Below are 27,059 nucleotides of genomic sequence, written 5' to 3' on the forward strand. Positions count from 1 at the left end.
GGATCCCCGCCTTGGACAGGATTGGGTCCTCCACCAGAAGACAATGCTGGATGCGTTCATACGCTTTTTAAGATGTTGGTCTTCTCCGGGCTGCTTTGAGAGCCGTGAGGTGTCCGCAGCCACAACAGTTTCACCAGTGTGTACATCAGCCTGTTGTTTTGGGCAGTGATGTCTTGCTGAGCTGGTGCAAATCGTTTAGCCATTTTGACCTTCTGGATAACGGCAGCTTCAACAAGATCATCCCTCTTGGTCCTGCAGTACAAGGTGTTGCCCCAGTGTGTCCTGTACAGCTGGTGAAACGTCTGCGGCTGCTTATCATGTTCCTCCACGGCGTTCCAGTCTTCCACAACCTGGCTTCTCTGCTCTGTGGTGAGGGACAGCTTGTTCTCCATCATGCCAATCTCCACGAGCAGAGAGCAGAATCTTTCCACTTCTGGAATCCAGGAAGAGGATTCGGACTGCAAATATCTTCCTGTTTTAAAAAACAAAAGTTAGTTTCAGAGAATAAAAAGACTTGCATGCAGGAGACTGTCTGTGCCGTTTTAAATATTCAAAAAGAAGCTACTCACAAAGGCTGGAGGGTGAGGAGTGGAGGTGTCGTGGCTGGTGATGTTGATGTGGGCTGGGGTGGCGTGGAGAACATCACTCTGCTCCTCGCTGTCGCTGTGGTAGGCCTCATCTTCCACTTCTGGATCACTTCTGGATCTGGATCCAGCTGACATGATGTCCTGCAGGGAAAAAGGTCCAGATTCCCCTGTGCTCTGGCTGAAGAGGTACTCCAAACCCAGGAGCTCGTTTGAGGCCACATCACAGGAGTTTGGAAGTTTTCTTCCACAGTCTCTCCAAACAGCTGCTGACAGCGTCTGTTGAGCCTGTCAATCAGAGGAGCAGAGTACGTCCTGTGTCTCCACCCTCTGCCTCCAAACACAGCATCTGCGCTCCTGTCAGAGTTCCACCGAGCAATGCCGCTTATCAGGTACACCTGATATGGACGTGCAGCACAGTGTGGCCCTGTGTGGTGACAGAATATTTCTGAAACCTCCTTTTAAATAACATTTCAAGTGCTGCTGCTGTGCACGCCAGAGTTCTACCTGGAATCATGTGTGGCAGCACTTTGTGGACCGTTGATCTTGGTAACATGAGCCACCCTATACATGGCCGGTGGATCTTGAATGCAGCCCAGATGCCGCTGCTGGCACGCCCACACTTCATCGATGGCCTCTATAAATACAGAAAGGAATTCAGAAATAGGGCAGTTCAGTCAAAACATATTTGACACAAACAGGGATGATTGTGGCCTTTTTTTTTTAGTTTGTTTTAATTTTAGTTCTGTTTTCATGTTGTCAGTCAAAATAGCTGCCTTTCATTTGAGTTAATGATCCTCAGTGTGTTTAGTTGTTTGGTCCTCAGAGAATCTTTCAACTGCTAACAAACATTCAACATTTAGCTATATAGTAATTGGATAGTTCACTAAGAAAGCTTTCTGTTTACCTGGTGTCTTGAAGAGGCTCACTCCGCTTTCATCCAGACCAGCTGGACCTTTCAGCTCCTCGATCGCCCCCTGGATGAGCTGGAAGGTTTCCTGCGGTCCCAGAGTCACCCTCCGCCGAGGTCCTTCAGCTGCTCCCTGGAGATGTGCTGCCAAATAACGCAGTCATCCGACAAAGACTTTAAGGCTTCCCCCTTAGCCCTGATAGCCTTTATCAGCAGATCCAGGTCGCTGCAGACTTGAACGCAGCGCATTTGGAGTGGCTGTCGGATGGCTGCGTCGAACCGGTGGATCCAGTGGAAGATGTCCAGACGAACCACCATCCCACGGTCAACCCAAGGCTGGAACAAAGTCTCCACTGCTGTTGGGCCTTGAGCGCGGCAACACCCCCGATCAATGTACAGGATCTTCGGAGCCGGTTGATTGGCCCGCTGAAACCTCTCCATCAGTCCTTGACCCATGAGCCTCTCCAGACAGCTTCTTAACCACCTGAAACATGCCATCGTTTGTCATCAAACCACAGCAATATGAGGTGTATTTCATCATAAGTTGTGAAAAATGACTGCAATATGTCTGAAATGGTAATACAGTAAAACTTTGAAATACTTTTTTGGTGGAATCCATTTTCAGCACAGTGCCAAAGGTGGAGAGGATCTGGTTCCTGTAGTGCTGCACATTGTCGGCCTCTGCCAAAAGAAAGGCGTGCCGCAGGAGTCGTGTGGAGGGTAACTCTCTGGAGGGAGGGGGAGGGCGGAAGGTGTGCCCCAAAGAGGAAACAATGCCACGCGGCTCCACGGTGCTCATCATAAGGATGGTGTACAGGTCCTTACGATGAAGATATTCTTCATGGTGATTTTCCTGGACCTGCCGCCACACCTTCACCATGGTGTTGCCCTCTGTTCTGTCCCACAGAAGGCGAACAACGTTCTTGTCCACGCCGCGCCTTGGAGAAGAGAGAGTCATCAGATGATTCATTTAAAATTCTTTCACATGCTGCTGGGCACACTCACTTGCAGGTGAGAACTGCAGGGAACATGGCTGGATGAGCCTCGCTGAGCTGGGACAGAATGACAAGATCCCATGCAAGCCAGCGCCCCACTGTGCCCCCCTCTTTATTTCTGGTTGCCTTCGTGCACGGTCCACAACACAAAACCTCAGTCAGCATTGTGTACCAGCTGGACACGTCACATATGTGGTAAATATGCACTAAACAGAATAAAACTAAAGCTGTATAGAAAGCCATTAAAGGACATTAGTATTGGATCTTCTGTCCTGATCACCTCTGCTTAAAAAAAAAAAAAAAAAAGGGGAGAAAAAAAAGGTGAGTCGTACCCGATGATGGTAGCCAGACTTGTAGAGGTGCACATCTCGCCCTGCACCTGCACAGGTAACACCCCGAGGACACTTGAGAGAGTACCTCCACACTCCCACAGGACGCCAGACAAAGACGCGGCTCCGGAAAAAGAGGCGTGGAGCTGGCAGAGCACCGCTGATGAAACCAGGAGGCTCCGGAGGGTAAAACCACATCAGGTCTGATTTCATCACCCTACTCCTTTTCAGATGGCCAGAAAACGTCTTTAAATATCTGAACGGCTGTGAACAGTCCTCTCTCTGTGTCCCCCTTCAGCCAGTTGACGTCAGCAGGCGGGATGCTATTGGGGTCTTCCCACAGGCGCACCCAACCCTCGAACTCCACCTGCATCGCAAATTATATGCAGGACATGTGATCTAGTTTGAATTAAATGTAAGAGATTTAAAGTAGTCATATGTACTAACTTACAGGTGAGTCACTCTGAGGCAGTTCCACAGGAGTAACGTGACTCTGGGATGTGGAGGCCAACCCACTGGTCTGAAGAACAGATGCTGAGTGCAGCATGGGCCTCGCACCACTGATCTTAGTCTGGGAGGATAGAGATGGAGAGGTCCTCTCTGGATGAAAGGGGGCAGATGAGGCAATATGAGGCTGGGAGGAAGATGCAGATGAGGCAGTCATCTCTTTCCGGGGGGGAAAATGAGGATGACCTGACCCGGCTGGCTGACTTCTGCTTTGGCTTTTTTGTGGGCTGGGATTCTTTTGAAACAATATCAGTAGGCCGACTACTGCCTTGGCTTGCACTCTCGGACTCCTGAGACGTCACTAAATCTAAGAAAGTAAAAATTTGGGATTAAGAAAGACATGTACTTATTTTTCTTTAACTCTCTTAGTGTCTTACCTTCCACAGCCTGATAATGCAGCCATCAGCTCAGCATCAGCAGCACATGCAGATGGATTGCCCATTTTCAGCTGTTGCTACAGTAGGAAAGCAAATGTTTTATTTCATTAAACTCTGTAAAGTTCAGTCGTGAAACATTACCAATGTGCAAATCAAACACGTTCTTTGCTTTTGGGCCGTCTGGGGCCACAACACTTACTTGTTCCTTTTTCTGTGATGTATTTTCGGAACCTCTTCATCTGCACGCTGGTGATGTGGGTCAGCAGTGTGTTCAACCATCTCCTCACCGAGCTGTTTGCTTTTTGTATCATCTCCCTCTCCTTTGAGCTAAACTTGTCTGGCCTGTCCTTTTGGGATGCATACTGCCGGTGGAGCTCCTACATCTCCTGAAAGGTGTGGTCTTCAAATCCTTTCTGGCCATAGATGCACCGGTCTATGTTGGCCTCAAGGAACATGGAGACTTGAGGGAAACTCTCTGCGTACTCCGTCAGGCAGTCTTTTATCCACTGGTTTCCTATGTCTCCTTTTCCAGTGGGGTTAATCAACTCCGCTCTGTGTTTGTCAACTAGGCTGCAGGTGGAAATTTCGATAAGTTTAGTCTAATGCAGACATATTTGTGTCATTCATCATTAACATTGCATGTGAAAGGTTGTGTAGAGTACCTTAAAGGTCATTTTAATGTTAAATACTTACAAATTCAGGTATCCAACATCATTGGCTACAAGCCAGTGGAAAGGGGCGTTCTTGTACTGCCCAAAAGGGAACACCAGCCTTCCCAGACACTGCTGATGGGATGGTGAAGAGATCCCTTCAGCCCACAGCAGTTTTTCTGCATGGCCCAGGGCGGTGAACTGATGGAGCAGCTCTGGTGGAAGTTGAGGGAAGACTTTTTTGGTCTCCTGATACAAACCGCCCAATTTTGAAGCCACAAAAATTGGCCTGCTGGCGATGTGCTGGGGCATTTGGGTTTGTGACCCGGATGAGAGTTGCCATCTTGGCTTGTGATATAGTCTGTGTCATAGAAGAGTAATAGGTGGTTACACAGGGTTTATTTGTTTATTTATTTGGAGCCCCATTACCTTCCACAAGTGGTCGCTAGTCTTCCTGGGGTCCATATGCAAAAAATACATACATTTTACCAATTTCACAAACACCGAAAATGATTTCACAAAAATACAGTGACTAATTCATCATATTTACCTTAAAAGCTTCACATGTTAAAATAAGTTAAAAAATGTCATTTTTGTACCAGCATATCAAGACACATAGCAACATATCAACATCAACAACAATACATTTCATAACAGCAAATCATTCAAATTGTTAGTTATTGTAAGTAGTCCATGTTTCTTAGTTTTAAAATCTTTTTGAAATGATATTTGTTACTAATGAGCCTTGTCCTTACAGACACTTGATTCCATGCAACAGAAGATTTAAACAACATGGTTCTTCTCATACAGTTAGATCTTAAAAAGGAACAATCAAATCACCAGAGCTGACCTGACGAGTTTGATATTGGTGACAATACCCACTGTATAAAACTTTGTTTACAAAATATTGGGGACATTTTTGGGTGCTGGCAAGACTTCAAAGTGTGTTTAATTCAAATATCTTTGCAACTTCTTTGCAAAATGCTGTATATTATATGTTTATTGTTCTTTTATAAATCCTCATCTAGGCCTTTAAAAGCATGTGCATGCACATACTGTGGCGATCTGACAGTTTGCATATCGCCCTGATAAAAATCCCCTGTGCAGGTCGGAGAGGAGAGGCGTGCCCTGGAAAAAGGGGACATAAAAAGACAGACGCACAGGATCTGGGCTGTGAGGAGTCGGAGAGAGGAGGAAGCTGAAAGAGGGTCTAACGCTCAACCCTGCAGGCTTCCACAACCTGAAAGACTGACATCTTCACTGGTGTCAAGCCAGCCCACTGTCACAGGCATACCTGCCGGTTACACTTGCTCAGCTGTATAATTTAAGTTTTTTTTCTTGCTTGTATATACCCTGGCGTTTATTTTGAACGTTTGATGTACAGTTTATTGTTCCTTGTTCTTTTGCTGTATGTCACTTTTGTTCTGCATCAATAAAAAAAAGCGTGAACACAGTTCGCTGTTGGTCACGTGGTGAGCACGGTCCGCACCACGTGACCAAAACAATCATAGCGGATGTCAAACTTTCAAAGCGATGAAGACGAGGTACATCTACACGTTTTCGCAAAATATACTTTATTGAAAAAGGTGTAAAATATATTACCGTTAGATATTTTAGTGGCCCGAGCGGACGAGTCAGAGATAAAGTCTTGTGCTCCGTACTGCTCGAGCGAGCTGGACCGGTGTAGGTACAATAACCGTTCGGCCTGGAACTACCGTTCGGGGTCCTATTTACTGAAGGAAACGTCACACTACGGTAGCCCAACTTGGACAAACTACGTAGAGGGGAGATCTGCTCGGGCTCTACATATTTTAATGTCACATTCCGTTTTGTAACCTAAAGTTATTTTCCTTCATAAATTGTGTCTGACAATATTCTTTGTAATTTTTATAAAAGGATTTTGCCACAATCCGCTTGTTATTCCAGCTTAAGTTCAGCCAATATGGCTGAAAATGTTGTTAGTACGGCTAGATGTTGTGCTTCCGGGTCCATTCTGCCAATAATAAAGCACTGGGCGAAGGGATTATAAAAACTATAAGCAAACATGCATTCAATAATAATCATAACAATAATAAAAGCACGTTTAGAAGACAATGTCGCTCTATAACGGAGCTTTGTTTGTTTACAGCAGACGTCATAATATTTTCGTCGTACTTTGTCCAGACCAATCACTATCTGACACGTCATCGGGACAACGGACAGCCAATCACATAATGTGACGTCAGCATTAGTCCCAGGACCCTGAAGGACCCCGAATGGATGTTCCAGGCCAAACGGTTATTGTACCTACACCGGGCCAGCAAACAAATGGCTAAGTATGTCGAGCCTGTGAGGTATTGGAGCCAGGGTGAGAGTGGGTTTTGTTTCAGCTTTTATTTTGTTACTTCCTGTATCTCACATGTCCTCTCATTTCAGTTTTCTTGACCTTCCCTCAGTGTGTTCACCTGCCCTCCCTGATGTGCGCACCTGTTTGTAATTTTTTAATCAATCCTCATGCTTAAGGTCTGCGTCTCCCCTGCCCTTGTTGCCAGATTGTTTTGTGCTGTTCACAGAGTTACATTAATCTTTTGTCTTAAGAGCGAAGTAACAATTAAATTCGAGTTTTCATTGGAAAATCCTGCGTCCTGCATTTTGTGTCCACCTTGTATCCTGACAGAGCCCTGCAGATACTAAGATAAGCAGCTAGAGGTACTGATATTTGAAAAAGCATTTGTTGTTTTCTGCAAGAACTACGCCAAAACAGAGGTTTTTATTTTACGTTGTGAATTGCAGATGCATTAACAACATGTGGACTCGGCCAGTTCCAGTGTGGAAATGGGAGATGCATCACGATAAGATGGATATGTGATGGCGGCGTCGACTGTGGAAATGGCACCGATGAACTTCCAAGCACCTGCTGTGAGTATCCCATGACATTACAGCATCTCCGCCCCCTAGAGTGTATGAGCTGCCTTTTTTTTGTGTATTTTTTTTTATATCTATAGTGGCAAGAACATGTAAACCTACAGAGTTCAATTGTGGAGACCGCTTTCACCTGTGTTTACCGAGCTCCTGGCGCTGTGATGGTAAAGCTGACTGTGAGAACAGAGCTAATGAGAGGGGCTGTGGTAGGCTTGCACTTCATCTTAATGCACATCTGCGCTCGTCTGCCTCTCTCTGACCTCTCAAACACTAAACAGTGTTTAGCCTCAGACTTGCGCTGCGAGAATGGCCAGTGCGTCTCAGCTTCCTTTGTGTGTGACGAAGATGAGGATTGCGATGATGGGAGTGATGAGGCCTCCTGCCCTCCCATCACCTGCAGCTCTGCATCCTTCCAGTGCAACAACAGCATCTGCATCCCTCGCCAGTGGGCCTGTGACGGTTACAACAACTGCCCTGATGGCTCAGACGAGTGGCCCCAGAGCTGCCACGCCGAATCCCCCGTGACGCTCGCCTCTCATCAGTGCCACTCGATGGAGTTCCACTGTGGCAGCGGAGAGTGCATCCACGGCAGCTGGAAGTGGGATGGAGATGCTGACTGCTTGGATGGATCTGATGAAACTGGCTGCAGTAAGTTTGTGGTTCCAAACGTCATGTCCTGCATTTCTTCACTGCCCCTTTACTTACTACAGTTGCTTTGCCCTTAGCTCGCTCCACCTGCTGTCCAGATGAGTTTGAATGTGGCGATGGAACCTGCATCCACGGCAGTCGCCAGTGCAACCAGCAGTACGACTGCAGAGACACGACTGACGAATCCGGCTGTGTCAACGGTAAGAGGACCCTCCCACGCTCCATAGTCCCACTGAAAAGCTGTACCTTTTTCACTCATCATTTCATTTGGCTTCCACAGTGACCCGCTGTGAGGGCCCGGACAAGTTCAAGTGCCGCAGTGGGGAGTGCATAACCATGGAGAGAGTGTGTGACAGCAAACGGGACTGCAGGGATTGGTCAGATGAGCCTCTTCGGGAATGTGGTGGGTGCAGCTTTTCACAACTTTCTGGTTAATTACTAGTTTATGCATTTACCTCGGGTCCTGCGTGTCCTTAGAGTTGTAATTATATCCTCATAAAAAGGCCTCTTCTTTTTCTTTGCAGGCTCTAACAAATGTCTTTACAACAATGCTCTCACATTTGCAATAGCAAATGTGCCTGCAATTGGTAGCAGGCACCACATATTTTTATAGAGGCATCTGATTATTTTTTACTTTTATTTTAGTTTTTTACTTGAATAACTTGCAGTATGGAAAAAATGGCATGAAAAAAGAAAATAAGATGATGAATAGGCTGCACAATATAGCGCAAATTTATCGCTATCGCAAAATCAGCTTTGTAATATGCACATCGCAAAAGACGGCAAATATTGCAATAAATCGTAAACCTTGAATGTGTTTAAAAAATCTAATGCAGCTTGAACCATTAACAAATTAAATAAATCCCATTATGCATTTGACCAATCAGATGGAGGCCTATTATGTTAGATGCTTGTCACCTATGTCGACGAGGGTCATTTGGAGTATAAATTTTAAAGTGTTGCAATGAAATGGGAATGGTTATTTGGTTATTTTGCTATTTGTCTATATACCGCAAATTATATCGTTATCGCAATTTTAATCTCTAATATCGCATATCATGAGTTTTCCTCATACCGTGCAGCCCTAATCAAGAACATGTTAAAAAAAGGTAGCCTAAAAGTCTATGGGATTTTGGCATCATGACACCAGCAAGTACTTCCTGGGAGAACGGCCAAGATGGCGTCTGCGTAGGTACGTACCTTCTGAGCTCCTGCAAAAGTTATCGGACATAACATCTATTTTGGAATCATGACACCAGCAAGTACTTCCTGTTTGGAAAACCGGGGGAGGGTCACCTAGTCCAGTTCTCGTATACAGTCAATGATCCATACCCAGTCTTGCAATGGTTGTAATGCAGTTTTGTGCATTTTATTGTTTCATGTGGAGATTACTTTTTGCACACAACCAGGTTCTCTGTGCTCAAAATTGGGGGTCAAATCTGGCTCTTACCCTTTAAAACCAGAGCTGTCACCGGTGACAGGAAAATAAACACACGCTCTTTGACCTGTCGCAGATCTTCAACCGTTTACGCAATTAATGGAATTCTAACAGATTCTGTTCGGCACAGAGAGAAGAGAGGCGTGCTTCTCTCTGCATGCAGCACCTTACATTAGTGAATAGTTTACGCAATTAACGTAAATCAGCTGAAAATAGCACAAACAGTAGTTTGCATGATAACGTTCAATTCGCTCAAAAATACCAGCTAAATACGAGCTTTAGCTGGTATTTTTGTTAGAACTGAGCGACTTTACGAGCTAAATCGGGACAAGGAAGTGAAGACTTTAACCACTTCTCATTGGTCAGACTGATGACATGTGATTAAGCCCCCCTAGAATGATTGGTGGAGACAGTTAAAGGGACGGGACTTTTCCAAAATACAGCTGAAGCTGCAGCTGAATCGTACCGTCATTCTTATCAAAATGTCTTTAATAAAATAAACGCAAAGAAAAAGTATTTCACGATCTTTTCTATTCCTAACTCCTCAATGTTTTATCAGGGCCTGTTTGGATGAACAGAGCTGAAATCCTGGAGATGGGAAATGTGTTTAGATCAGTTAATGAGGGCAATTTCTGGTTGAAAAACACTGTGGTAGATGATTTAAATAATGAATTCATGTAATGTTTTTGCATTTCAGAGGCACCAACACCTGCAGGACCATCGCAGTCAGAATCTCCATCCGCCTCCACAACCCGTCTGCCTCTCAGGACGTCACCTAGAGCCACGTTGAATCCCAGACTCCACCACAGCAGCGCCGGTGGTGATCACCAGTACCACCCCCAGGGCTGTAACCCACACCACCCCAAGGTCACAGACACAGAGGACCACCAAGCCTTCAATCAGGAGCACCATACCACTCCCAAAGACCACTACTCCCAGGCTGATCGATCTGAAAGTCCTGCAGACCTTCACAGAGGCTCCAACCACCTCTCTGGGTAAGCTGTCAAAGCAGTTCATCTGCTGACGTTTCGCATTGACTTCTTTCTCAGCTGTACATAACAATCCTTTCCCTTTTAGAAAGCAAACGTGGGCTTGGTGTGACTCTTTACTCGGTCCTCCCTCTGGGTGAGTTGTTGCAGCAGCTGCCGAAACACTGAGCTGTTGCTCACCCTCAACATGTGACGTCTTACCCCCAATATCTGTTCATCCAACAGCGGTTCTCTCTCTGTTGGCTGTTGGTGGCGTGCTGCTGTGGAGGAACTTCAGGTTGAGAAGCTCCAACACCATCCACTTTCATAACCCTGTTTATCAGAAAACCACAGATGACCAGGTGCACATTTGGAAAAGCAACAGCCTTGACGGTTACTCCTACCCAAAAGTAAATGTTACAAAAACTTTGTAGATACCGCCCTGCAAAATACTTTATCTAACATTCTTTTCTTTGCTTTTTGATCAGAGGCAAGTTGTGAGCGTGGACGAAGAAACCGACAATCCCACCTTCACTGAAAACTGAATGCTGTCTTAAGGTGGATTTGATGATGATGATCAGTGTTTTTACCTCAAATGAACAAAGAGGTGAAGCCTGAATGTTCCAACCACTGAATCCTCACAAACAGATGGTTTGTCTGCAGCCCAACAAGTTTTAATCCCACAAGAAAACATCTGAATGCTCATCAAACATCATTAATTTCTCAGGTTGATTTTTCCTCTCTTGATGTTCAGACTCTGATAGTTGATGAGGGGAAAAGTCTTATGTTGCTGATCAGGGAACAGTTTTGGTTTATACACAACAAACCACTTTTCTTTTTTCAGACGAAGATGGATAAATTGTATTTTTAAAGCACATGAAGTCAAAGATGAATGTAACCTCACAGAAAACACTCATCATCATGTGGTCGTGCCTTGATTATACCATCCTCTGTCTGGGCTCCCAGATGTTCCCTCTGCATCTGTAAGAGCTTCCACTCTCCACATGCTTGTCGGTGGATTGGACAGAAACCTTTAAATGATTCTTTTTTCATGTTGTTAAAAAGCTTTGATGCCACCAAACCGCTGTACCGTGGCACATGTATTTGTGTCCCCGTCATGCCAGCATTCCTGTTCAAATGGCTCTTGGGTCTCCCCGGTGTTTGCGTGTTTGGCTTTTTTTCCCCTTCAAATTCTCCTTGTCTGGGAACAGGTACAGGGAGGCAACAACACCCCCCCCCCCCCCCCCTTTGGATCTGTATTTGTGTTGTGGGAGTAAATAAGCATGAATGGTTGAAAAGTGAGGGTGAAACAACGGACGAGGGTTTCTGGGTTTGTCAGCTTGTGAGGACTAAACGGCACATGAATTCTGTTTCCATTCAGCTTGTAAATATGTTTATAAGTGTACAGAAATGTGTTCTGTACTGGTTTTGTTAATGATTGAATGTTCTGTAAATAAATGCTGCTATTTATTATAGAATTTGATATTTCTGGTTTTATCGTGGCTGCACGGTTGAGCAGTGCTTATCGCGCTTGCCTGACATAGAAGACCTCTGGTTCAAGTCCCGGCTGGTGGACCTGGAACAGGACGTGCTCTGTCCAAAAAACATGCTTCATAGGTTAATTGGTTACTCTCCTCTTTTCTTTTTCTTTTTTTTTGTCCATGTGTGGATGGGTGTGTGTGTGTAATTGTGGCCCTGTGACAGACTAGCGTCCAGGGTGTGCCTAGCCTTTGCCCACAAGTGGTTGGATAGGCTCCGGCAGCCCGTAACCCCGAAAGGGACAAAACGGATATGAATGTATCGATGTATAAGAATAAATTAAATTGATAAAAATGTAAACGTCAAAATAATTAAATAAAAACAATAAATCAAGAGGGGCGCAGAAAATGCCAGCAAATAATAAAGGCCGCCCCCCAGCAGGAGAGGCCAGAGTAGGTCTTCAGGCCTCGGTCGGATGCCATCCTAGAGACAAAAAAAAAGTAATCAGGCATCAATTTTAATAGCAGAAGATGACTGACTACTGCTAGACCCTTACATCTGCCGGCTCTCTTTCGGCTCTCGGCTCAAACGGTGGCTCGTATTGTAGTCTAAACAAAGACAATGAAGTTTTCAGTTAATACAAAATAGTTTTCATTCCAAAATGATTTATCAGAACATAAAAGGTAGTAAATGCAGCTGAAAATCAGAGCTAAAGAGCTGCTCACGCCCTCATGAATCAGTGAAAATGAAGACACAAGGACAATGTTTTGAAATGTTTGTATAGATTATAGAAAACAATAAGAAAGCAAAAGATTAACAAAGTCAAATAACATTACTTTGAAAAAGTTGATTAACAAAGATTACTTTTTTTTAAATATACTGTAGCATTGCAACACAAAAATAGGATTGACATTTCACTGTTGGGATAAAAGACAGTAAATGCTTCCAAATTAGACACCAATATTAATGGTCCAGTATTTCATTGTTATGTTTCCAGGTGAGCACATAATAGTTTGATTTGTATTTATTTGGTTTTGCACAACATTTGTGGTAAATGATGTATTAGATGACTACAAATATGGCGGTGATTTCCGATTACAAACGGGTAACGTTTAACATTCAGGAAAACGGATGGAAATGTATTTATTTAACAGTCACTGTGTCCAACTGCATTTATCAAAAAAGTCCTTAGCAACTGTAGTTTTTTTCATTTACAATTCTCAACTGGTCAAAAACTGTCATCAGGCGACATGGGTAAGACACTTCTTGTTGTGAAAGATGATGATCTGTTTCCGTACTTGTATGTGGGTCTAAATCAGTGCTTCTCAAATAGAGTGGGGCCAGGGGGGGGGGGGGGGGGGGGGGAGCGTTGGTGGCGGTTTTAGGCACAGGTAATACGGGCAATTGTCCCGTATTACATGTGCACTGAGCCGCTGTCATTTAACGTGACAGCGGCTCAGTGCTTAGAAATAAATCTGATTCCTATTCGGTTCCTATCATCTGTTCTATCACAGAGTTTGTAACAGACTGAAACCTGTGAATCCCTGTTCGTGAAGCTGCTCCTGGCTGTCTCGTGTCACACGCAGCTGCGCGAATGAGAACGAAAGGGGAGGGGTAGTGTGGGCTCTGACTCCCGGGCACGCGGAAGGGAGCTGCTCATCATTTAGACAAAAAATCAGCACAATGTTTTTATCTATTTCTTCAGACTAAAAACGTTACATTTTTTTGTTCTGCTGTGTTAATGTTTCAGATCAATTTACATTGGATGCTCATGCTTCTTTGAGAAACATAGAAATCCTGTATAATTTAGCTACCTCAGATCACATACCAGTAGTCTTCTCCTTAAATGTGGCAAATGTACCATCTCTTGTGATGAAAGAAAATAACGCTCTTACAGATAAACTTGATTGGTCCAAAGTTACAAATGAGGACATCAATAAATACACAGCAACCACCGATGCTCAGCTGCAGGCTGTAAAATTGCCCAGGGATGCACTGGCATTCTGTGATCCAAACTGCAAAAATACTACTCATTGTGATGAATTGTGTAAACTCTATGAAAATATAGTCAAAGCTGTAAAAGATAGTAGTCTTTGCCTACGAAGCAGGAGTCATAAAAGCTGGACTGTCAAGCCAGGCTGGAATGACTTTGTAGCTGAACATCATGCTGCAGCCAGGGATGCTTTCAGACTCTGGCATGAAGCTGGGAAGCCTCGACAAGGTGCCTTGTTTGAGAGCAAGAAAATGACTACTGCGAGATTTAAATATTCACTTCGCATTATCAAAAGGCAAGAAAACATGATGAGAGCAGACTCTCTGGCCAGAGGTCTACAAAAAAATGATAACCATAAATTCTGGAAGGAAGTTAATGCTGTGAACAATCGTAAAACTTCATTGCCATCCAACATTGAAGGTGTATGTGGTGCTGATAAAATTTGCTGATTTATGGCGTAAGCATTACTCTGACCTGCTTAATTCAGTAAAAAGTCATGCAGTTTCTATTGACAATGTGGATTTTACCGACACAATGGTTATTCGTGCAAGTGAGATTCAAGATGCAATTTCAAAGATAAAAGAAGGCAAAGCATGTGGTCTAGATCAGTGTTTTTCAACCTTTTTTGAGCCACGGCACACTTTAACCTTGACCAAAATCCCGCGGCACACCAGCGTCCAAAAAAAAAAAAAAAAAGCAGAAATTCATGGTCTGTATTGATCTACAGCCCCCCCCCTCTCAATCTCACGTGGATTTTTATGATAATTGTGGCAGAAAAAGCAGGAAGTTACAGGTGTTTTTTTCTAAGAGATGAAATAAAAGTTAAATTAGAAAAATTTAGAAACTGTTTGTTGTGGTTTCAAGACATTTCACAAGGACGACTCATTGTGCGCTGTCCCTTTAAGCCAATGCATCATGGGAGATGTAGTGTGAAAACTGCCAAAAAAGGGCAGAAAGACTCGCGTGTCTGAGCTTCATTGTTTTGTTCACTTGTTCCACGGTCTGACACCGGACTCTGTGGAAAGCTACACCGCTAAATACAAGCTTTAGCTGGTATTTTTGTTAGAACTGAGCGACTTTATCAGCAGAATTAAGAACAAGGAAGTGAAGACTTTAAGCACTTCTGATTGGTCAGACTGATGACATGTGATTAAGCCTTCAAGAATGATTGTCGGAGACAGCTAAAAGGGCGGGACTTTTCCTTACACAGTTATAGCTGAAGCTATCGCGGTACCGTCATTCTTATCAAAATGTCTTTAATAGAATTAAATAAACACAAAGAAAAAGTAATTTTATAACCTTTTATATTCCTAACTACTCAGTGTTTTATCAGGGCCTGTTTGGATGAACAAAGAGCTGATTTCCTGGAAATGGAAAATGTTTTTAGATCAGTGAAGTAGGGCAATTTTCCACGGCACACTTGACCATCTCCCGCGGCACACTACACTGGTTGAAAAACACTGGTCTAGATGACATCTCAGTCGAGCATTTAAAATATTCAAGTTTTAAATTACTGCCCCTGCTGGCCATGTGTTTCACTGGCTTTCTAACCCATGGAGTCCTGCCTGATTCAATTCTCTCAGTTCTATTGATTCCTGTCATCAAAGACAAGACTGCCAGTTTAAATAGTCTGTTGAATTACCGACGATTGCCCTTTCCAGCAACATTTCAAAACTTTTAGAATATGTTTTATTGACTAGACTCGAAGTGCATCTTTTAACAAGTGAGAATCAATTTGGTTTTAAAAAAAGCCTCGGCACTGATATGTGTATTTACGCATTACAGGAAATAGTTGGGAAATACCTGCATCTGAATAAATCTGTATTTTTGTGTTTTATTGATGCCACTAAGGCCTTTGACAGGGTCAACCACCTCGAGCTTTTTCAGAAGCTAATTAATCGAAGAGTGCCCAAATATCTTGTACGATTCCTGGCTTTCTGGTATGCTAATCAAACAATGGTAGTCAAATGGGGCAATGTCTTATCAGAGCCTTTTTATGTAAGCAATGGTGTTCAACAGGGGGGGGGGGGGATCCTCTCTCCATTTCTATTCAATGTGTGTATTCATGACCTATCCACTAATCTGAATCTGTGCAAAACTGGGTGTGTTGTTGGATGTCAAACCTTTAACCATCTCATGTATGCTGATAACCTTGTCATTTTTAGCCCCTACAGTGCTGGGTTACAAACACTTTTAAAAGTTTGTTCTGACTATGGCAGAGACTTTGATATAAACTACAATCCCTCTAAAAGCAAAGTAATGATTGTAAGGACCAAAGATGACAGAAATGTAAACTTTCCTGTTTTTAAGCTTTGTGGAACGACTCTGGAACAAACCTCATCTATCAAATATCTTGGACATTTCATTAATGATGTTAGAGACATTCAGAGACAGTACTGTAAACTCTATGCTCAGGCAAATGTGCTGATGAGAAAATTCAGTGCATGTTCACTTCAATTGAAGTGTTCGCTGTTCAGAGCTTACTGCACTCCTCTGTATACGGCCCCTCTTTGGTGGAACTATGGACGTGGGACATTCCGCAAATTCTTAGTAGCCTATAATGATGCTTTTAGGCTTCTGCTACAGGTGCCCAGGTGGTACAGAGCCAGTCAGCTGTTTGTGGATGCTCACATCCCCACCACCTGTGAAGCTCTACTGCGTAAGCTAACGTACAGCCTCATGGAACACCTGGACAAATCTAAGAACTCAATTATCATGTCTCTGACTGATCCCAAAAGAAGCTCATGCCGCTACACTTCTGCCCTGAGGAAACACTGGATACAGCGATTATACTCCTTTTAATTTATATCTTTTTACTTTTTATTATGTATACTGTATTTGTATCTTTTTTTTCCTATGGACCACATCTGAGTCTGAAATAAAAGTGTGAATTTAGTATTATTTATTGATTGAATTATTTTTCTCAGTATCAAATGGTTCAGTTGGTCAAAATGTCTCTAGTTTGAATAAGAACTGACATTTTATTTCTGGCACGTTAAGCTTCTTTCTGTTTTAAACTACAACAGGGTTTCTGTGTGGCAAAATAAAGTTAATATTTGTTGAAAGTGCATTTATATACATTTTTTCTTTTGTTAATGTTAAATGATACAATTTTAGGTACACTTACGCAAATTTTGTATATACTAATCTAATATATTGTCGCCGCGCAAGTGTGTGTGGGGTCGGGGGGGGGGGGGGGGGCGCGAAACAATAATAATTGAGAAGCACTGGTCTAAGCACTGGTTTAATCATTTTCCTTGAAAATCCACCACGTTTAACATACTTATGCATCCGCCATCCTTGCCAGCAGAGTATGAAAAAAATGACATCTGGATTTTGTCTTTCAGAAATGAATTCACAGAATGTGAAGAATGTCCGCGAAGAGGCGGGGGCCCACCAGGCAAGGCCTCCGAGCGAAGAGGCGGGGGCCGACCAAGAGCGGCGACGCCACGAAGAGCCGGGAGCCAACCAGGACCGGCCTCCCCGCGTGCAGGCGGGGGCCCTGCAGCAGCGGCCATCCCGCGTGGAGGCGGGGGCCCTGCAAGAGTGGCCTCCCCACGTGCAGGCGGGGGCCCACCAGGAACGGCCTCCACATGAAGGGACGGGGGCCCACCAGGAATGGCCTCCTTGCGGAGAGGCGGGGGCCCACCAGGAATGGCCTACACGTGAAGAGGCGGGGGCCCACCAGGAATGGCCTACACGTGAAGAGGCGGGGGCTCACCAGGAATGGCCTCAGCGCGCGGAGGCGGGGGCCCACCAGGAATGGCCTCCACGCGGGGAGGCGGGGGCCAACCAGGAACGGCCTCCACGTGAAGAGGCGGGGGCCCTGCAAGAACACCCTCCCCGTGAGGACCAGGGGGGAAGATATATCTTAACCCTGCAGTAAGTAGACTTCCCGCCTGACTTTCTTCTTGTTGAACTTGGTTAACAAGGTTATCTGGATTTTTAACGGTTGCTGTTAAATGTCATACTGTATTGTAATACTCAGCGTTAAATTAGAGTATTTACAAAATCAATCAGGGTTTTACTTACTTTCTCAAATTTGTGTGTTTGTCCACGTTCAGATGGACAACGGCTTCTTAGTTGAGGCTGATATCGTAACACTTTCCAAGAATAGGGAAGACCTTCTGAAATTCCGTAATATCCTCCCTTCTTGTTTGGCTCTGTCTCCCCCTCTTTGTGCTGTCACTAGCTGTAATCAGCCACACACCTGAGTAATCGGAAATCACCGGCATATTTGTAGTCATCTAATATATCATTCACCACAAATGTTGTGCAAAACCAAATACATACAAATCAAACTATTATGTGCTCACCTGGAAACATAACAATGAAATACTGGACCATTAATATTGGTGTCTAATTTGGAAGCATTTACTGTCTTTTATCCCAACAGTGAAATGTCAATCCTATTTTTGTGTTGCAATGCTACAGTATATTTAAAAAAAGTAATGTTTGTTAATCAACTTTTTCAAAGTAATGTTATTTGACTTTGTTAATTTTCATTTGCTTTCTTGTTTTCTATAATCTATACAAACATATTTCAAAACATTGTCCTTGTGTCTTCATTTTCACTGATTCATGAGGGCGTGAGCAGCTCTTTAGCTCTGATTTTCAGCTGCATTTACCACCTTACATGTTCTGAATCATTTTGGAATGAAAACTATTTTGTATTAACTGAAAACTTTGTCTACTTTGTTTAGACTACAATACGAGCCGAGGGGTCCAGGAGTGCCGGTGGGTCTAGCAGTAGTCAGTCATCTTCTGCTATTAAAATTGATGCCTGATTACTTTTTTTTTGTCTCTAGGATGGCATCCGACCACCAAGGCCGGAGGACCTTCTCTGGCCTCTCCTGCTGGGGGCGGCCATTATCATTTTTTGGCGTTTTCTGCGCCCCTCATAGTTTTTCATTTATTTATTCAATTTAATTATTTTGACATTTACTTTAATTAAATTTATTCTTATTTGATACATTCATATCCGTTTTGTCCCTTTCGGGGTTACGGGCTGCCGGAGCCTATCCAACCACTTGTGGGCAAAGGCTAGGCACACCCTGGACGCTAGTCTGTCACAGGGCCACAATTACACACACACACCCATCCACACATGGACCAAAAAAAAAGAAAAAGAAAAGAGGAGAGTAACCAATTAACCTATGAAGCATGTTTTTTGGACAGAGCACGTCCTGTTCCAGGTCCACCAGCCGGGACTTGAACCAGAGGTCTTCTATGTCAGGCAAGCGCGATAAGCACTGCTCAACCGTGCAGCCACGATAAAACCAGAAATATCAAATTCTATAATAAATAGCAGCATTTATTTACAGAACATTCAATCATTAACAAAACCAGTACAGAACACATTTCTGTACACTTATAAACATATTTACAAGCTGAATGGAAACAGAATTCATGTGCCGTTTAGTCCTCACAAGCTGACAAACCCAGAAACCCTCGTCCGTTGTTTCACCCTCACTTTTCAACCATTCATGCTTATTTACTCCCACAACACAAATACAGATCCAAAGGGGGGGGGGGGGGGGGGGGTGTTGTTGCCTCCCTGTACCTGTTCCCAGACAAGGAGAATTTGAAGGGGAAAAAAAGCCAAACACGCAAACACCGGGGAGACCCAAGAGCCATTTGAACAGGAATGCTGGCATGACGGGGACACAAATACATGTGCCACGGTACAGCGGTTTGGTGGCATCAAAGCTTTTTAACAACATGAAAAAAGAATCATTTAAAGGTTTCTGTCCAATCCACCGACAAGCATGTGGAGAGTGGAAGCTCTTACAGATGCAGAGGGAACATCTGGGAGCCCAGACAGAGGATGGTATAATCAAGGCACAACCACATGATGATGAGTGTTTTCTGTGAGGTTACATTCATCTTTGACTTCATGTGCTTTAAAAATACAATTTATCCATCTTCGTCTGAAAAAAGAAAAGTGGTTTGTTGTGTATAAACCAAAACTGTTCCCTGATCAGCAACATAAGACTTTTCCCCTCATCAACTATCAGAGTCTGAACATCAAGAGAGGAAAAATCAACCTGAGAAATTAATGATGTTTGATGAGCATTCAGATGTTTTCTTGTGGGATTAAAACTTGTTGCGCTGCAGACAAACCATCTGTTTGTGAGGATTCAGTGGTTGGAACATTCAGGCTTCACCTCTTTGTTCATTTGAGGTAAAAACGCTGATCATCATCATCAAATCCACCTTATGACAGCATTCAGTTTTCAGTGAAGGTGGGATTGTCGGTTTCTTCGTCCACGCTCACAACTTGCCTCTGATCAAAAAGCAAAGAAAAGAATGTTAGATAAAGTATTTTGCAGGGCGGTATCTACAAAGTTTTTGTAACATTTACTTTTGGGTAGGAGTAACCGTCAAGGCTGTTGCTTTTCCAAATGTGCACCTGGTCCTCTGTGGTTTTCTGATAAACAGGGTTATGAAAGTGGATGGTGTTGGAGCTTCTCAACCTGAAGTTCCTCCACAGCAGCACGCCACCAACAGCCAACAGAGAGAGAACCGCTGTTGGATGAACAGATATTGGGGGTAAGACGTCACATGTTGAGGGTGAGCAACAGCTCAGTGTTTCGGCAGCTGCTGCAACAACTCACCCAGAGGGAGGACCGAGTAAAGAGTCACACCAAGCCCACGTTTGCTTTCTAAAAGGGAAAGGATTGTTATGTACAGCTGAGAAAGAAGTCAATGCGAAACGTCAGCAGATGAACTGCTTTGACAGCTTACCCAGAGAGGTGGTTGGAGCCTCTGTGAAGGTCTGCAGGACTTTCAGATCGATCAGCCTGGGAGTAGTGGTCTTTGGGAGTGGTATGGTGCTCCTGATTGAAGGCTTGGTGGTCCTCTGTGTCTGTGACCTTGGGGTGGTGTGGGTTACAGCCCTGGGGGTGGTACTGGTGATCACCACCGGCGCTGCTGTGGTGGAGTCTGGGATTCAACGTGGCTCTAGGTGACGTCCTGAGAGGCAGACGGGTTGTGGAGGCGGATGGAGATTCTGACTGCGATGGTCCTGCAGGTGTTGGTGCCTCTGAAATGCAAAAACATTACATGAATTCATTATTTAAATCATCTACCACAGTGTTTTTCAACCAGAAATTGCCCTCATTAACTGATCTAAACACATTTCCCATCTCCAGGATTTCAGCTCTGTTCATCCAAACAGGCCCTGATAAAACATTGAGTTAGGAATAGAAAAGATCGTGAAATACTTTTTCTTTGCGTTTATTTTATTAAAGACATTTTGATAAGAATGACGGTACGATTCAGCTGCAGCTTCAGCTGTATTTTGGAAAAGTCCCGTCCCTTTAACTGTCTCCACCAATCATTCTAGGGGGGCTTAATCACATGTCATCAGTCTGACCAATGAGAAGTGGTTAAAGTCTTCACTTCCTTGTCCCGATTTAGCTCGTAAAGTCGCTCAGTTCTAACAAAAATACCAGCTAAAGCTCGTATTTAGCTGGTATTTTTGAGCGAATTGAACGTTATCATGCAAACTACTGTTTGTGCTATTTTCAGCTGATTTACGTTAATTGCGTAAACTATTCACTAATGTAAGGTGCTGCATGCAGAGAGAAGCACGCCTCTCTTCTCTCTGTGCCGAACAGAATCTGTTAGAATTCCATTAATTGCGTAAACGGTTGAAGATCTGCGACAGGTCAAAGAGCGTGTGTTTATTTTCCTGTCACCGGTGACAGCTCTGGTTTTAAAGGGTAAGAGCCAGATTTGACCCCCAATTTTGAGCACAGAGAACCTGGTTGTGTGCAAAAAGTAATCTCCACATGAAACAATAAAATGCACAAAACTGCATTACAACCATTGCAAGACTGGGTATGGATCATTGACTGTATATGAGAACTGGACTAGGTGACCCGTCCCCCCGGTTTTCCAAACAGGAAGTACTTGCTGGTGTCATGATTCCAAAATAGATGTTATGTCCGATAACTTTTGCAGGAGCTCAGAAGGTACGTACCTACGCAGACGCCATCTTGGCCGTTCTCCCAGGAAGTACTTGCTGGTGTCATGATGCCAAAATCCCATAGACTTTTAGGCTACCTTTTTTTAACATGTTCTTGATTAGGGCTGCACGGTATGAGGAAAACTCATGATATGCGATATTAGAGATTAAAATTGCGATAACGATATAATTTGCGGTATATAGACAAATAGCAAAATAACCAAATAACCATTCCCATTTCATTGAAACACTTTAAAATTTATACTCCAAATGACCCTCGTCGACATAGGTGACAAGCATCTAACATAATAGGCCTCCATCTGATTGGTCAAATGCATAATGGGATTTATTTAATTTGTTAAATGGTTCAAGCTGCCATTAGATTTTTTAAACACATTCAAGGTTTACGATTTATTGCAATATTTGCCGTCTTTTGCGATGTGCATATTACAAAGCTGGATTTTGCGATAGCGATAAATTTGCGCTATATTGTGCAGGCCTATTCATCATCTTATTTTCTTTTTTCATGCTATTTTTTCTATACTGCAAGTTATTCAAGTAAAAAACTAAAATAAAAGTAAAAAATAATCAGATGCCTCTATAAAAATATGTGGTGCCTGCTACCAATTGCAGGCACATTTGCTATTGCAAATGTGAGAGCATTGTTGTAAAGACATTTGTTAGAGCCTGCAAAGAAAAAGAAGAGGCCTTTTTATGAGGATATAATTACAACTCTAAGGACACGCAGGACCCGAGGTAAATGCATAAACTAGTAATTAACCAGAAAGTTGTGAAAAGCTGCACCCACCACATTCCCGAAGAGGCTCATCTGACCAATCCCTGCAGTCCCGTTTGCTGTCACACACTCTCTCCATGGTTATGCACTCCCCACTGCGGCACTTGAACTTGTCCGGGCCCTCACAGCGGGTCACTGTGGAAGCCAAATGAAATGATGAGTGAAAAAGGTACAGCTTTTCAGTGGGATGTGTGACTACGGAGCATAGAAGGGTCCTCTTACCGTTGACACAGCCGGATTCGTCAGTCGTGTCTCTGCAGTCGTACTGCTGGTTGCACTGGCGACTGCCGTGGATGCAGGTTCCATCGCCACATTCAAACTCATCTGGACGGCAGGTGGAGCGAGCTAAGGGCAAAGCGACTGTAGTAAGTAAAGGGGCAGTGAAGAAATGCAGGACATGACGTTTGGAACCACAAACTTACTGCAGCCAGCTTCATCAGATCCATCCAAGCAGTCAGCATCTCCATCACACTTCCAGCTGCCGTGGATGCACTCTCCGCTGCCACAGTGGAACTCCATCGAGTGGCACTGATGAGAGGCGAGCGTCACGGGGGATTCGGCGTGGCAGCTCTGGGGCCACTCGTCAGAGCCATCAGGGCAGTTGTTGTAACCGTCACAGGCCCACTGGCGAGGGATGCAGATGCTGTTGTTGCACTGGAAGGATGCAGAGCTGCAGGTGATGAGAGGGCAGGAGGCCTCATCACTCCCATCATCGCAATCCTCATCTTCGTCACACACAAAGGAAGCTGAGACGCACTGGCCATTCTCGCAGCGCAAGTCTGAGGCTAAACACTGTTTAGTGTTTGAGAGGTCAGAGAGAGGCAGACGAGCGCAGATGTGCATTAAGATGAAGTGCAAGCCTACCACAGCCCCTCTCATCAGCTCTGTTCTCACAGTCAGCTTTACCATCACAGAGCCAGGAGCTCGGTAAACACAGGTGAAAGCGGTCTCCACAATTGAACTCTGTAGGTTTACATGTTCTTGCCACTATAGATATAAAAAAAAAATACACAAAAAAAAGGCAGCTCATACACTCTAGGGGGCGGAGACGCTGTAATGTCATGGGATACTCACAGCAGGTGCTTGGAAGTTCATCGGTGCCATTTCCACAGTCGACGCCGCCATCACATATCCATCTTATCGTGATGCATCTCCCATTTCCACACTGGAACTGGCCGAGTCCACATGTTGTTAATGCATCTGCAATTCACAACGTAAAATAAAAACCTCTGTTTTAGCGTAGTTCTTGCAGAAAACAACAAATGCTTTTTCAAATATCAGTACCTCTAGCTGCTTATCTTAGTATCTGCAGGGCTCTGTCAGGATACGAGGTGGACACAAAATGCAGGACGCAGGATTTTCCAATGAAAACTCGAATTTAATTGTTACTTCGCTCTTAAGACAAAAGATTAATGTAACTCTGTGAACAGCACAAAACAATCTGGCAACAAGGGCAGGGGAGACGCAGACCTTAAGCATGAGGATTGATTAAAAAATTACAAACAGGTGCGCACATCAGGGAGGGCAGGTGAACACACTGAGGGAAGGTCAAGAAAACTGAAATGAGAGGACATGTGAGATACAGGGGCCTGTTGCACAAAAGTAGAATTAAGACATCCGGGATAAATGACTGAGCTGAGCTCAATGAATCCAAAACATGTGCGTCCAGGCTTAATCGGTTGCAAAAAGACCAAGCCAGGATGAGCAGACACGGATTCATCAAGCCAGGTGTAACCAATCCTGGATAGGTGCGCGCTCACGGCTCACTCAAACAGACCCCTCCACAGATCACAGATAAACTGATTTACCATGGCAACTAGAGCCGCGTACCTTTCCCCGTCGGAAGCACAAATCCTCATGGAGGCATACGAGGAGATAAAAGATATAATTAAGAAGAAAGGCAACACCGCCACAGTGATAAAGCACACTCAAGATTTTTTTAATGAAATTACCAGCCAATTAATTTTATGAAAATGTGACTTGTCATTTTTAACCAGAAAATGTTATGTTTGTTAATCTTACGTGAATGAATCATGTCGATCGTACATAAAAATATTCCATTTAAAAGTTACTCATTTCAATCATGTTGATCCAATATGATACCGTTAAATTGGATGCATTAGTAATCGCAAGGAATTGTGGGATTCCATTTTCTTTGTCTATCTGGGCAGATTGGGGTCTAAGTGTGAGTTTTTGTCCATGGGTTTTATTGTCTAGCTGTTTTACTCTGTTTTAACTAGTGATTTAAACTGATATGTTTATTTCTTTTCTGCACCATGAGTTAGAGTGTGGGAGAGGATGATGACCAAACCCCTTGTGCGGTAAACTGTTCAGGTAACTTAAAACAGAATTTGCATTATTTGAACTCCTGTCTTGTCATGTGGGATATTACTGCGCATTTCATGTCTTTGATGTGAATATTAAAAGACCCATTGGTTGAAACTTTGGAAAACCTTATCATTGTCAGATGTATAAATAAAATTAAAGCAAAAAATTAAGTAATATCAACATGAATTGTGTTAGGTAGTCATACAAATTTAAGTTGAATAAACTTAATTTAATGAGGTGTGACCAATTAGAGTGATTCAATTAAGTTGGATCAACTTTTATCTTTTGAGAGTGAGCAACAATATTAATTTAAAGTTGGGTCCAACTGCAGTATTTAGATTGAATCAACTTAAATTTATTAGTTTGAGCCTAAGTACATTAAGTAGGACCAATATGATTCATTTTTGTTCAAGTAACGTTGTCTAATCATGTGGAAATCATTTCCATAATTTTTTTATGTTCATTCAAAGTGAACGTTTTTGAGTGTAGTTTACCTGCTTTGTTTTGTCCTTATTCAATAAAGGAACATAATGTTACACATTGTGTTTTCATATTCATATGGAATGTGTATTATTTTGTATGACAGAGTACTAGGGCCCCACTGAGGAAAAAGGATAAAGTCATAAATTTATGAGGCTGGTTCTTTCTGCAGAAAAGCAACATATTCTTTTTACAGTTTTGATAGTTATGAAAATGTGATACTTCATATTCTGATACATCAGCATGTCTTCGTTTATGAAACCATACTGAAGGACAATTTCACGAAATGCCCCACATCTGTCATTTTAACAACTGTCCTCCTTTAAAACAACTGGTTACAATATTATGACTTGTCTTTTTTTTCCCTCTGTGGCCCTAATATTCTATCATTTTATATATAGCCTTATAGTCTATGGGAAACTGTAAATTATCTAATGATAGCAACATCATCTAAAACTCATTATTTATCCAAAATGATTGAAATTAATGATCACAAACGTTTAAATAATGACAGGGGGTCTAGTTATATGTGATAACAATGTATAGTGAGCAGTGAAATAACTATTGGTTTCCATTTGTGGCGACAGCTGACTGACATTAGGGATGAGATTAAATAGATCCTGGAATTTAGCCTGGTCTGGAGCAGGCTAGCTCCACAGAATAAATCTCCATGGTAACTTATACCATAACATATCCTCCTGCCCCCTATCCAGCTTTAGTGCAACCGGATTGGTAACTTATACCATAACATATCCTCCTGCCCCCTATCCAGCTTTAGTGCAACCGGATTGGGGATCAATTGAGCCAGGATCACCAAGATATCCTGGCTTAATCCCTTATCCTACTTTTGTGCAACAGGCCCCGGAGCAGGAGCAGATGCGTGGAGTGACAATAACATGGAATGTAGATGAAAACATTGGGATTGAAAACTTATATTCTAAAACAGAACATTCTAAAATTTTTAGTTTAAAACTTTTGTTCCCATTTTAGATCATTTGTTTTTAAATCGTGAAGCCCTTTGGTTCCTTCAGGAGTTGTAAATTACTGTATAAAGTTTAATTCAATCATGATCCTTTTAACAAAATAAACATTATTTAGAAAATAAAGCAATGACTAAATAGCACTCTTTGATATTCAAAGACAAAAATTCAGTAAAAATATACTGATAGATTTAATAAAATAAAATAACATAAATAATGGATCCTCTCCCGTCATAATTCTGGAGTAACTTTGAGCTCATCACGCGTCTCACAGTTTGAGCAGCTGCGTTATGTTCTGTGCGCCTGTTTCTCATCCAGTAATAATGAAAAAAGCTCATTTCTCTGTCTTCTGCCGCAGCTAATCATATATCTGTTACCTTTTCACCAGTACAGAGTTCCTCGTTCATTGCAGGACTTACGTTCTAAGAACAATCATGATCTGTAAAATCCACAGAGAATGATTACAAATGTTTTATGGCAGTAAAACTCCTCACTGCCTAAATATACTTTTCTCACACAGACATGTACATTTTCACCCTTTTCTCTTGTTTACATTCTCAAACCTTCATAGAAATCAGGTCCAGGAACTTAGAATAAAAACAAAGATCTGATCACAGATTTCTGATCTGAAGAGCTCTGCATTTCTGCACAGGAGACATGTCACGGACTGAGGACATTGATTGACAGGGTCTCCAGCCAATCAGGACACAGAACAGGATGCACT

The 27,059-nt window shown here is 43.1% G+C and overlaps 4 protein-coding genes across 17 annotated transcripts; 2 read left to right on the forward strand and 2 right to left on the reverse strand.

Moving 5' to 3' along the window:
- Positions 1-1,882: 1,882 nt before the first annotated feature.
- LOC105354665 lies at positions 1,883-2,804 on the reverse strand. The gene is made up of 2 exons (XM_023957951.1): positions 2,500-2,804; positions 1,883-2,432 (listed from the first exon to the last, which is right to left on the reverse strand). Exons 1-2 carry the CDS (start codon positions 2,730-2,732, stop codon positions 1,883-1,885), a joined length of 783 nt encoding a protein of 260 aa, XP_023813719.1. The 5' UTR covers positions 2,733-2,804.
- A 3,074-nt stretch (positions 2,805-5,878) lies between these two features.
- Positions 5,879-11,785, forward strand: LOC101157458 (low-density lipoprotein receptor). Of its 12 annotated transcripts, XM_023958024.1 has the most exons (11): positions 5,879-5,896; positions 7,009-7,040; positions 7,125-7,250; positions 7,337-7,459; positions 7,532-7,901; positions 7,979-8,101; positions 8,182-8,304; positions 10,037-10,334; positions 10,417-10,464; positions 10,554-10,717; positions 10,796-11,785. In XM_023958024.1, the coding sequence occupies exons 3-10, from the start codon at positions 7,200-7,202 to the stop codon at positions 10,636-10,638; spliced, it is 1,221 nt and encodes a 406-aa protein (XP_023813792.1). In that variant the 5' UTR covers positions 5,879-5,896; positions 7,009-7,040; positions 7,125-7,199; the 3' UTR covers positions 10,639-10,717; positions 10,796-11,785. The 12 variants fall into 12 exon arrangements, with proteins under 12 accessions (XP_023813792.1, XP_023813788.1, XP_023813790.1 ...); XM_023958020.1 differs by lacking the exon at positions 5,879-5,896 and adding an exon at positions 6,514-6,667 and having other exon boundaries at positions 6,768-7,040; positions 7,337-7,901; XM_023958022.1 differs by lacking the exon at positions 5,879-5,896 and adding an exon at positions 6,544-6,667 and having other exon boundaries at positions 7,337-7,901.
- Positions 11,786-12,629: 844 nt separating this feature from the next.
- On the forward strand, positions 12,630-18,756 carry LOC110015520 (protein argonaute-2). The gene is made up of 4 exons (XM_020705486.2): positions 12,630-13,040; positions 17,127-17,661; positions 18,483-18,516; positions 18,588-18,756. Exons 1-4 carry the CDS (start codon positions 13,037-13,039, stop codon positions 18,681-18,683), a joined length of 669 nt encoding a protein of 222 aa, XP_020561145.2. The 5' UTR covers positions 12,630-13,036; the 3' UTR covers positions 18,684-18,756.
- A 316-nt stretch (positions 18,757-19,072) lies between these two features.
- Positions 19,073-24,141, reverse strand: LOC111947821 (low-density lipoprotein receptor-like). 3 transcript variants are annotated; one of them, XM_023958038.1, is made up of 10 exons: positions 23,832-24,141; positions 23,622-23,747; positions 23,412-23,534; positions 22,970-23,201; positions 22,770-22,892; positions 22,560-22,682; positions 20,527-20,824; positions 20,397-20,444; positions 20,144-20,307; positions 19,073-20,065 (listed from the first exon to the last, which is right to left on the reverse strand). In XM_023958038.1, the coding sequence occupies exons 2-9, from the start codon at positions 23,670-23,672 to the stop codon at positions 20,223-20,225; spliced, it is 1,083 nt and encodes a 360-aa protein (XP_023813806.1). In that variant the 5' UTR covers positions 23,673-23,747; positions 23,832-24,141; the 3' UTR covers positions 19,073-20,065; positions 20,144-20,222. The 3 variants fall into 3 exon arrangements, with proteins under 3 accessions (XP_023813806.1, XP_023813808.1, XP_023813807.1); XM_023958040.1 differs by lacking the exon at positions 23,412-23,534 and having other exon boundaries at positions 22,970-23,171; positions 23,832-24,140; XM_023958039.1 differs by lacking the exon at positions 23,412-23,534 and having other exon boundaries at positions 23,832-24,140.
- Positions 24,142-27,059: the final 2,918 nt, after the last annotated feature.

Source organism: Oryzias latipes, chromosome 8 (genome assembly GCF_002234675.1).
Source record: "Oryzias latipes chromosome 8, ASM223467v1".
Lineage (NCBI taxonomy): Eukaryota > Metazoa > Chordata > Actinopteri > Beloniformes > Adrianichthyidae > Oryzias > Oryzias latipes.